At 34.1% G+C, this 12,349-nt stretch overlaps 1 protein-coding gene across 1 annotated transcript; it reads left to right on the top strand.

Moving 5' to 3' along the window:
• Positions 1–9,051: 9,051 nt before the first annotated feature.
• Positions 9,052–10,367, top strand: LOC132035161 (putative F-box protein At1g32420). The gene has a single exon (XM_059425453.1). The coding sequence runs from the start codon at positions 9,127–9,129 to the stop codon at positions 10,225–10,227; it is 1,101 nt and encodes a 366-aa protein (XP_059281436.1). The 5' UTR covers positions 9,052–9,126; the 3' UTR covers positions 10,228–10,367.
• The last annotated feature ends 1,982 nt before the right edge of the window (positions 10,368–12,349 follow it).

Raw genomic sequence — 12,349 nt, 5'->3', positions numbered from 1 at the left:
AACCATCTAGAAAATTTTCCCATCTTTGACATCATCATTATCATCGTAAAAACATGTTCATACTTCAGTTATCATAAGAGCTCACAGAATCATAAATCTCTGGTTTGGAAAATACGGCATTATGGAAAACATTTATGGATTATCGGGAAAGGAATCATGCCTTGGAGTCATAAACTTCTAACTTTTAAAAACAAACAAAAAAAAGTTATGAAAACATTTATGAAATCGTACCATAGGAATCATGCCTTTGAAAGAAAGAGACGAGCCTTAACATACCTTTGGAGCTTACTCTCCGACTTTCGAACTTGCTTCCTGTCGCGCGATTTATTTAGGATCGTTCGTCATCTCATAATCTACATAGGCAACCATTAGTATTATCATTAGGCTCATTTTCACACTCTTATCTTAAGCCTCTAATCTACATAGTCTGCCGAAATTCGGACAGCATCTCCCCTATTTATATGCCTAGCCCGAATTCTCAATACCAACAATCAACAACCAATAACAACAACAGAAACAACAACAACCTCATGACCACCAAAATATTCCATCAAATACTCCACATGATATTTTCTCCAACTCCTCCACAAACGAAATCGCTACATAATTATTCCATAAATTTATCTCCTTAAATAAGCCTTAAATGATACCAAAGAGAAAATTCATACCCTTACTTCCGCAATCGCGATATCTCCAATACTTACCTTAATCCCAAGCCACAAATTCACCGTAACACAATATTATAAGCGTAACTATACACGTGAGCGAACCCGAATCAGATTTTTACTTAACTCGCGTTGAAATTTAATTGAGGAAGGTTGAGAACTCTAAATTTTTGGGAAATATTTTTAAGGGCTAGTTTCTTGAAATTGAAAATGAGGTTAAACCCTTTATATAGTTGCTCCAAAGTCGGCCTTTCGTAGCAAAGATCGTTCACCGTCTCTTTGTAGCGATGACTCTTCGTCCGCGGAAATTATTTCGTGACCTAAAACTTTTATACACCGATCTCTTAATTTGCATACTTGGATATGTCCAAAACTCCATACGGTCGTATAACTTATTCAACATCCCAAACTTAGCAAAACTTATTTTATTTTTTTTTCCGATTCGTTTAACCTCCAACCTTCGCGCACTTACTTATCACTTGTTGAACATAACATAAACACTTATAACTTCAAACATAATCCTGTCCTTTGAGCTTATGTGACTAACCTATGATGCAACTTAACGCACGAAAATACGAGATGTAACATTAGCTGCAGAAGTTATTACTCATTACCTAGGAAGACATATTTTGTCTTTAAGCACATAAACGAGCACCAGTTTAGGTAGCATTACAGATTTGAAGCTGAATCTTAAGAGAAAATGATTATCAACTCACGTTTGGAAACCTCATTTTTAAGAATACCAAAAAGAGAGCCTATTCAAATCATCTCTTACTAACAAAAGCAGTATGAAATGCGCGCATTATTCTTTGAAACCTTTTCTATCCTTTTGACAAGCAACTTACTCATTTGAAATCAAACTTCACTATAGAGGTTTGATAGTATATTTGGATTTTAATATACATTCTTTGACCAAATTTTGAACTAAAAAAAAAAACAGGTTTGGTTCAACAAACAACTAGCTATTTAATACTCATGTCAGTCCACTTCCATGAGTTCAAACACACAATTTTGGAGCACAATAATGATCTAAAGGGACCTAAATAAAGCCATAAACAGAAAATAAACACTCAACAAGAATAAGAAGAGGTTACTGAACTAAAGAAGTATGATTATACTAAAAAATAAGCCATTAATCAGTAACTTCATTATTTAAAACACTTAATGAGTGATCAAGACTAGACCAATGTTAATGCTTAATTAGTTTTTAAAAAAAAAAGAGATGCAGGAAACTTAGTCACATGTAGAAGTTCTGACTTCTTAATGACAATTCAAACAATCATTCCTTTGGTTTAAACTAAATACTAAGTCTGCTCCTATATGTCATTAATTCATGGATTAGTTTGCCCACACAAAAATCTAGCAGAAATGGGGGATAAGGAAATACTTACTCTTATCTTGTCCAATTTAAAAGCTAAAGGGGAGTAGACTGATCCAGCAAGTAAGCGGAAGGCATGCTTCATTGATGAAAAGGACAAAGAGCATGGCATTTCTAGGAACAACAACTATAAATTGTGTAATGGAACCCCGAGGTATAGACTAAGACCAACTACTTATTCAATATCTAAGCAGTCAACATGACTTTAAGTAGAAATTAAAGGTTATAACACTTCATCATTAAGGGGTGACAGTATTTGAAAGTTTAAGTACGACAAAGATTGATTATGTCTTAAACATACCCATTGATAATATTAAACAAGGAGAAAATGTTGACTCTCATAAGCTGTTACTTGTGAACATTTAAAGGTCAATAGATGTCCCTATATTTTAAAATCCTATATACACACCTAAATCCCAATTTGAAAACTTGAATATAGCCATATTATACAATCAGCACATAAAAAAAAGAATAACTAGCCCATACAAATACTAACAGATCCAACATAGAATAAGACATGGTAGTAATGTAAAACACAGGCATGCATTTTGACAGTAAAGGGGTTAACAAGTTCAAAGACTGACCTATGCTACCACTCTTGAACACAAGGGAATAATCCCAAACTAGTATCACCAACATTGAAGAAAAACATGATATCACATCATATGTTTACAGGTGCACACACTAACACAGACCAATTTAATTTTAAACAACCAACATAACATTCATAATAATAAGCTTTCTTGGGCTTTAAACAAACAGCAATAATTAACATGATGTTATTTACCCTAACGATAACATTTGAACTATCATTCATACTTAGGATAAACAGAAAACTAACTTAACATGCTTTCTAAACCAAAAAGTATCATGTAACTAAGCAAAGCAGACCCTAATTATAAGCATACCAATAGATTAAAACCAAACATTATTAACATAATCATTCACACATGAACTTATATGAACATATAAATACTACTAAAACTGAAACTAAACTAAACTAAATTAAGACATGAACATATAAATACTATTAACTACTAAACTGAAACTAAACTAAACTAAGACATGAACATATAAATATTATTAACTACTAATTGAAACTAAACTAACCAAAACATAAACATACATAAATGCTACTAAGCCACTAAACTGAAACTAAACCCACTAAAACAACAAACATATATGAACACGTAAGTGCTATTAAACTACTAAAACTGAAATTAAACTAACTAAAAGAAGGATTATTTACCTTTTTCGAGTGCAGCGAACTGAGGCAGGGGTCTGCGGATTCGACGAACTCCGACCTCGAATTCAAGTAGTTTTTTAGGAAGACAGCAACAAGTAGTAGAATTTTAGGAAGAGAAGAAAATAAATCTTTGAAGATTAGAGTCGGCCAGAATCTCTGTTTTTTCCTCTTTTTTCCTCTCCTCTATGGACTCTAAAATGCTCATATTTATAGGATACGAAATAGGGTTTTCTCATATTCGAAGTTTTAGGCGGGATTTGCATCAACTAGCGTTTTAAAACGAGTCAAAATGGAACCGTTTAAATCTGAATATTGAAAATGTTTTTTAACAGATCTTCACGTGATTTGACCTAGACCTTACCCGAAAATGGTTCGACCACTTTTGGTCTTTGGAGATTATAGCGCGTCTTGCAAGCGAACGGGAAAGTCTTCAATGAGGCACATAGGTGGGCAGATGTAGAGACAAGTTTTGCACGAAAACGGGATAGGCAAGACTTGTCTATGGGTGAGCCGCCGGTGACATAGGTGCAAAAATGGGATGAGAGAGGAAGAACGTTGGAGCGGAATATCAAGGTTAGAGAGATTAGGTTTTCGGAAAAGGGCCAAAGTACCCCTGAACTTTGAAAAATAGTTCATCCATACCCTTAAGTTATACTTTAGGGCCAATTATACCCTTACGGTTATGCTATGGGGTCAATTATACCCTTAAATCTTGTTGCCACGTGGCATCATCCCCTTCAAAATTATTTTACTCTCAAATAATTTTTTGCTCACTAAAATAACTCAATCCGACCCAAAAAATTTTTCCAACAAAAATAATACGGATAATTTTTCCAAAAAAAAAATATAAAAATAATTCCGTATTATTTTTCTTTAGAAAAAAAAAAAATTCGGAGTCGGATTGAGTTATTTTAGTGAGGTAAAAAATTATTTGAGGGTAAAATAATTTGAAGGGCTAATGATGCCACGGGCAACAAGCTGATTAAAGGGTATAATTGACCCATAGTATAATCGTAAGGGTATAATTGGCCCTAAAGTATAACGAAGGGTATGAATGAACTATTTTTCAAAGTTGGGGGTAATTTTGGCCCTTTTTTTTTAGGGGAAAAATTGGAAGGGGCCTAACGTGTCTTGTCTTGTTGGGTTTTTACACATATTGGGCCTCAATCCAACTGATTTTGGGCTGAATTAACATAATATTATGTAGGGAACATATATATATGTATATATTTAGCCATTAGAATTAATAAGGTGTAATTTAATAAAATATAAGTAAAGCAATAATGAAGTAAGAACATTATACAGGTTATATCTTATTATTAATATGTGAATGAATAAGTAGCAATAAACAAGGTATTAATAAAGTAACAGTTCCTAACAATAATTATATAGTAGTAGCAATAGTAATAAAGTAAGGACGAAAAATAATATATTTAGTTTATTAATAATTATTAGAAGCTCAAAAGAATGAATTGGAATAAAGGAGGGACAAAATCGGGTGTCAACAAAGATTTTGAAATATTCATATTTCTGAAATATTCTTTATCCTTTTTTAAATATTGCAAATCAGTAATTTTCTAAATGGCTCTCGAAAATGTCAATTTTCACTTTTTACTTTTCTTTAAAGATTTACCAACAGGAATTTTTATTTTTTGTTAGTTTAATACTCCGTGATTATTTCGCTTTAGTTAATTTTCCACTCTGTTATTGTTAAGAGTCCACATCGGTGGGTTAAAGGGTACATGGTCTCCTTATATGAACTACCAAGTTAATATGTGTAGTATCCCTTCTAAATAAAGGATTAAGCTATTGATTTGAAATAGAGCTATGTTATAGCTGAATCATACTATAAAGATGGTTGCTACTATGGTGTGTAAATTGCTGTTTTAACTGATTAGAGGAGTTTGCAATAAATTTTTGATGTGCGGAAAATAAACTGCAACCACAAACAAAATATGAAGAAACGAGAATTTTTTTATTAATAAACAATATTGCGGGTACAATTCTATTTATTCTCTTGATTCTTCTCTCTCTCCTTAATCTAAGGGTTGTTAGTAGCGTATTTTTCTCGAACATAGGAAGATTTGGATTTGGATATGTGTGGTTAGTTGATCTCCATGAAAGGATCTTGAAGTATTTGATTGTCAAGAAGAGTCCGGCCACATTTTGATTTCTTTGTCAATATCCCGAGAAGTATATGGGATTTTCGAGATGCCTTTTCACCCTTTATATAGGGGTGAGGTAAGGTTTATGATAGAGTAGCCTCCGAGAAACCCTAACAGATATTGGGCTCATCTTGTAGAGTGCCATAAAATTTCGATGTCTACAAGAGGATTCTGAACATTTAGAGACGTTTTCTATCAATCAAACCTTTAAAAGGAAAAAATATTACTTATTTACTAATTTTCGCTCAACCTTCTCCTAATAGAAACGTTTACTTTAATTCTCCTTAAATAGAAAAGGTTTTATACCTTAAAAAGAGGGCTACGAAGAAATTAAAGATATTTAATCACTTCTGCCGTCAGCCTTGAGCAATCAACAATGGAGAAGAAGATGAATTCTGCGGGACTAACTCTATCACTTCCTCAACAAATAATCTATGAAATATCTCGTGGCTTCATGTTGAGTCTTTATTGTGTTTCAAGTGTGTTACAAAATTTTGTAATTCTCGTGTCGGAATCAGACTTTGTGAATATCCATACTTGTCGTTCTATCACTCGTCCTGGTGGAACAAAATTCTTTCTGTGTGGAAGCAGATCAGAGTTCTACACTGCTAAGCAAAGAGAAGAAGGAAAAGACTGCATGCTTTCTTCATATGCAGAGATTTAATGAACTCAATGACCTTGCCACTGCAAATTCTCGGTTGGTTTGCGTTAATGGTTTATTTTGCATTTGGGGGTCATCATATGTTGCAATTTTCAATCACAGTACAAGAGAAGTAAGATTTCTCCTCAACCTAAATGAAGAATATTGTCCGTATAACTATTCATTAGGTTTTGAACCAGAAGAAAAGCAGTACAAAGTTCTTTCGAGAACATTTCATTTCCGACAACAGTACAAAAAACATTGGGTTTTCACTTTAGGCATAGACAAAGCATGGAGAGAGACTCAAAACAATTCCCTTCCTACTCGGTTTATTAAGCCCAGTATTTGCATTAGTGGAGATATCTATCAGTTTTGTTAGGTATTACGAAAATGCTATAGCTGCATTTAATGTTAAATCTGAAAAATTCGAAATTATTGCATTGTGGAATGCATACAGTTATGATATTATGCAATAGAAGTTTTCTTTGATAGAGGTGAAGGGGAAATTAGCAGTCGCAAATTATAAAAATGGTTCAGTGGATATGTCGACTTGTGGATTTTAGAGCAGACTGGGAAAAGAGAATGGAAGATACATATCATTCACTTTCCTTCAGCATAGAACGACATACAACTAGAATTGTATCATTCTGCACGGACTGTGATGGGCTGATTGCATTCATTGTGAACGATAATTTATGTTTGTGTTATGATGTAACAAGAAAGAAATACAGAGAATTGGAAATTAAGGGGCTATCTAAGGAAAACTGCATCAACGGCATTTATAGATACGTGGAAAGACTAGCAATGTAGAGGCTTTAGTTTGTTTTGTAGGCAGTTTGGCGTTTGACAAGTTGAAACAAAGAATATATAATCAAAAGGCATAATACATAAACACCTCAAACTTGATGTCAGCTGGCAAGTATGCCCTCCAACTTTGAGAGTCTGTGACAATAGGCTCCTCAACTTGTATAAAGTTGAACACGTAAACACAAATGATGACGTGACAATGACGTGGTACATAAATTTGGAGGTGTCTAAATAATCATTTTGTAGGTTGGAGTGTTCAACTAACATAGTGGAAACAAGTTGGGGTGCTTACTTGTGCACAATCAAAGTCGGAGGGCATACTTGCCAGCTGAGGCCTAGTTTGAGGGCTTGTTTATGTATTATGCCTAATCAAAATGTAATATATGATGGAAAATGTGGCATTCTTTTAACGATTCGTAGCTTTTTAGTTGTCGCTGGAACGAATTCTATTACTCAATTGTGTGTTTATGTCAATTTGAGGTTTGGCTTTGAACATTACCCAGTCGAGAAACATATCTCTGTTTGCTCTTTTTCTTTCATGTGATATTGCATTAATTTGTATCTTAATAGCATACACAAGATTGCCGATACTACAAACACAACATGGTCTTGTTACTGTTACAAGAACACCACTGATGATAGCCAACCAACAAGGCAATGTCGAACGCAATACTATCATATTGGATCATTCCGCAAGAAAAAGATCAGTACCTCTGCTGCTATATATGTACTGGCAGATTACGAACTGAATTTTGGCATAAAGCAGCTCAAGATTATGTTGTCTGCCAGCTCTCAACTCTTGTACTGAATTACTATCCTGCATATAAATATTTACACAACAGAGATGGTTTTCCCTTCAACTCACTTTTAATGTCCATAGCAGGATCAACCATATCCATTTGTTTGTTCGTTCACTGGTAACCGAGCTAAAAAACCCTAACAAAGTTGTCTACCGATGGACCAAAGATAAATACCACTGGATGCCACAAGCTACAACAAAATGGCTTACTTCTTTAACCCATCCTATACCTGTGTCTTTAGAGTCATCCTTTTGGCAACTTTATTTGATGTGAAGAAAGAAGAAGAAGATAATGAGTATTTCGTAAGTAAAATCTGAAGGAAATGACTAATATTTATACCAACAAAGTAAAGGAATGAAGAGGTGTGAAGCCTTTTCCATGAAGAGGTGCAAATGACCATTTTCCATTCACACCTATTCGTAAAATCCTAACACTTTACACATAAAAATATATACAATATAATTTTTCAATGAAAGAAATTCGGATGAACAACGTAGCTCCTCCTATCTCCACCTTCTACTAAAGTATTAGGGTTGCTCCATTAAACTATAAGAAGCGACTCAACGCAAACTATTTGAATTAGCCAAGTTCATCACATTAATTACTCCCTTTTCTTTTTCTTTTTCTTTTTGTAATTTCTCAAAAACGTGTTTTTTCTTTCTCTTTTTAATTTTTTAAATTAAAAGAATCTCTTGGTTGACTAATTTTCAAAGTGTGTCATGCTTTCTTTGGTTTCTGACCTAGTGTTCACTATTTGCATTGCGGTCCGGCTAAATTTGGATTCACTCTGAAAAGTTCCACATTAGGGGGGTAAAGTGCTCCCCAACAAAGGCACCTAGGGCTCGAATCCGAGACCTCCGATAAGGATGAAGGATTTACCTACTGCTCCATTACAACCTTGTTGGTCAGAGTCATATACATCGACAATGATCGAATATACTTTTAGATCTTCTGAGCACTTCCTCTTTCTGTTTTATTTCTGCCTACTTGCACTAGACATATAGTTGGAAAATCTTCCTAGTTTGCGCATTGGCAGAACTTGTTGACATTACTATTGTTAAAAGTCGAGAGAATTATTGCAATATTGTTTTTAGGATCTTAAACCAAAAATAAAAAGAACGTTCAGTATTGAAAGGAAATGGTCATCATCTGTGTTTACTTGTTCAACTTTATACAAGTTGAGGTGCCTACTTGTGCATACCCAAAGTTGGAGGGTGTACTTGCCAGATAAGACCAAGTTTAAGGATTTATTTATGTATTATGTCTTCTTTTTTTTTCGTGTCCTAGTTCTCACCTACTATAAAGAAACCAAAAGGAAATAAAAGTATTGGAAGGAAACGGAGAGGCAAAAAGAGGTTTTCTGAAAAACTTAATAAGGCATAACAATTCAGCCGCAGCCTTCAACATTCAACTACGGACAAGAAGATGAATTCTATCAGAAAAGAAGTATCAATTCCTCATGAAATAATCTTTGAAATATTTTCATGGCTTCCTGCTAAGTCCTTAATGCGTTTCAAGTGCGTTTCCGGATTTTGTAATTCTCTTGTTTCGAGATCAGATTTTACCGATATCCATAGATGTCGCTCTAGGACTCGTCCTGGTGGAACAAAATTCTTTCTCCATGAAGACAGAGCTTTTTACACGGCTGAGCAAAAGGAAGATGGAAAAGACTTTGCCGCTCTTCTTCAAATTGTTAGTTTTGATGAAATCTACCCTGCATATTCTCGTTTGGATTGCGTTAACGGTTTATTTTGCATTTGGGTACCAGCATCTGTAGAGCCTGCTGCAATTTTCAATCCCAGTACAAGAGAAGTAAGATTTCTTCCTAACCTAAATAAAGATATTTGTTGGCGTACAAAGTTCTTTTGTCAAGAGAACTACTCATTAGGTTTTGAATCCGGAGAAAAAAAGTACAAAGTTCTTTTGTCAACAAAGCATGCTCAGTATAGAAAAAACTGGGTTTTAACTTTAGGCATAGATGAATCATGGAGAGAGACTCAAAGCATTTCCCCTGACATTGTCCATATAATGCCCGGTATTTGCATTAATGGGGTTATCTATCAATTTGTCTATTGGTCTACTAATGCTAACACACCTGCAATAGCTGGATTTGATATCAAATCTGAAAAATTCAATATTATTGCATTGTGGAATGCATCTTATCACATGGTAGTTGATTACAAGCTGATAGAAGTGAAGGGTAAATTAGCGGTCACAAATTGTGAAAATCTATTAAGTGGATATATCCATTTGTGGATTTTAGAAATAGAAGATCAGTGGAAGAGTTATATTATTCGCACAATATGGAACGGCATATATTCCAGAATACGATCCCATCTTCAAATCACATCATTATGCAAATCAAGGAATGGGGATATTCTCTTCATTGTGAACTTAAAGTCAGGTACTTTATGTTTGTGTTATGATGTCACGAGACAGAGTTGGAGCAAATTAGAAATCACGGGGCTTCCTAAAGAGAGCTTCATCAAAGGCATTGGTAGTTATGTCGAAAGACTAGTTATGTAGAAATTAAGTCTCTTTCCATTTGATAAATTTGCAATACTTATTTCCAAGTTTGACTTCTTCTTCTTTTTTTTTTTTTAGCAGTTAAAATAACATGCCGATAAGATCCAAGTTTAAAATTATGTTCTTCTCCGTTGTTCTGTTATTAATGTCAAATAACCCTGTACACCAATGCACAAACAAGAGTGAATTCTCTAATTAATTTGTTTTAATATTTAAAATGCTATTCAAGTACGTTGACCCTTCGAAATAAGATAAAATAACAAATGCAAAGCATCGTAAGTCGCAACTATAAAGGAAAAATATAGTTGAAACTAACGTTTGTAAAGAAATTCATGATATTAAAAATATCTGAATTAAAATTTTGTGAAGTTCATCCTCAAAAAATTCCACGTTTCTCTATGCTTAACTTGCGTATAGTCATCCAAGTGTTTATGACATGTTTATAGTATTAACATATTTTAGCAATTTGTCACATTCTACATTAAATATTAACCCTCCACTTGACAATGTCAATACAGAGGATTCATATTGTCTACTCCAAATAATCTGAAATAGAACGTAATTCATTCGATTGATCGACAAATTTTCATCTCTCTTAAATTTGTCCATCATATCAATGGAGAATGAAAAAGAGACTTCATCATTGAGGAGTATTACTAAACATAAAAGGTCATCAAGCGTTTCGTGTTTTTTTACTTCAGATCAAATTTCTCATGACTCTTCATCATCATCATCATCTTCTACAAATGAGAATTCAAAATTAAAAAAGTCTCCACATCATCTTCATCATTTTCCAGAGATCAAAGGGAAATGTAAGAACATTATGAATCGATTTGGTAGACATCGTCACCATGCCTCGGCGGATTTTAGCTATGATCAACTCAGTTATGCAAAGAATTTTGAAGACGATAATGAAAAAAGTTTTGATGACACTGAGGATTTTCCTCGGAGGAATTTTACAGCTAGACTGCCATCATCTCCTCCTCCTTATTCAAAAGTGAAAAATCCAATCAACATACCAAAACATGATTGAATATGTTTCAATTTCTTAGTGGCAATATTAAAAACATATACATAGGGAGATCTAACATCTATTTACCACAAGTCCTCACCCTTTTTGTGATTCACCGACCCCTAGATTTGATCGATCGATGAAGAATCTCTCTAAAATCTGTTAGCTCTTTGATGAGGGTAAGCCACTAAATCCAGAAATCCCACCGGCTGCTTATTAATCTGAGCCTGATAGCTCGGTTGATTGGCGCTATTATAAACTCATCTTGCATACAAAGATAGGTTGGTGTAATAAATGATCGATGAAGAATCTCTCCAAAATTTATTGTTTGATTATGTGGTCACTAAACCCAAAAATCCCACTGACTTGATGGCTCGGTTGATCAGCACTCTTGTGAGCTCATCTTGCATCAAATTTCAGCTGGTTGGTGTAATATATGGTTAATGAAGAATCTCGCCAACATCTACTTTTTATTAGGCGGCGCCACTAAATCCACAAAACTCACCGGCAACTTATTAATCTCAAACCTGGAAGGTCGGTTGATAGGCACTCTTGTAAACTCATCTTACATGCAAATTCAGGTTGGTGTAATATATGGCCGATGAAGAATCTCTCCAAAATTTGCTCCTTGACCAGGCAGCACCACTAAATCCTGAAATCCCATTTAGTCACTTATTGATCTCATACTTGATAGCTCGATTGATTGGCACTCCTATAAACTTGTCTTTGCTTACAAATTTAGGTTGGTGTAATATATGGCCGAGGAAGAATCTCTCCAAAATCTGGTCTTTGATTAGGCAAAGATCACTAAATCCAAAATTCCCACTAGTCGCATATTAATGAGAAAATTACACCATAAGTCATGGTACAACATAAGTCATGGTACAAGAATTAAGAACATAAATAGCATAACTTTTCAAATTCTTCAAAAAGAGCACTTTTATTATATTACAACATATTCTTTTATTCTTTCTTTTTCATTTATCCCTAATTTTAAGAGATAAACCCATCATTTATCTCTCTCTTTTAATGATAAACATCTACTATATTTTTTAATTATCTCTCTTCTTTAACCAATATATCCTCCATCTCCTATTACTCATCCCTTAA

Source organism: Lycium ferocissimum, chromosome 10 (assembly GCF_029784015.1).
Source record: "Lycium ferocissimum isolate CSIRO_LF1 chromosome 10, AGI_CSIRO_Lferr_CH_V1, whole genome shotgun sequence".
Lineage (NCBI taxonomy): Eukaryota > Viridiplantae > Streptophyta > Magnoliopsida > Solanales > Solanaceae > Lycium > Lycium ferocissimum.
This window is presented reverse-complemented; position numbering and strand designations above follow the sequence as displayed.

What these genes read in the sequence shown, in the direction of transcription:
- LOC132035161 (XM_059425453.1), top strand. Translation starts at nt 9,127, where the DNA reads ATGAATTCTATCAGAAAAGAAGTATCAATTCCTCATGAAATAATCTTT.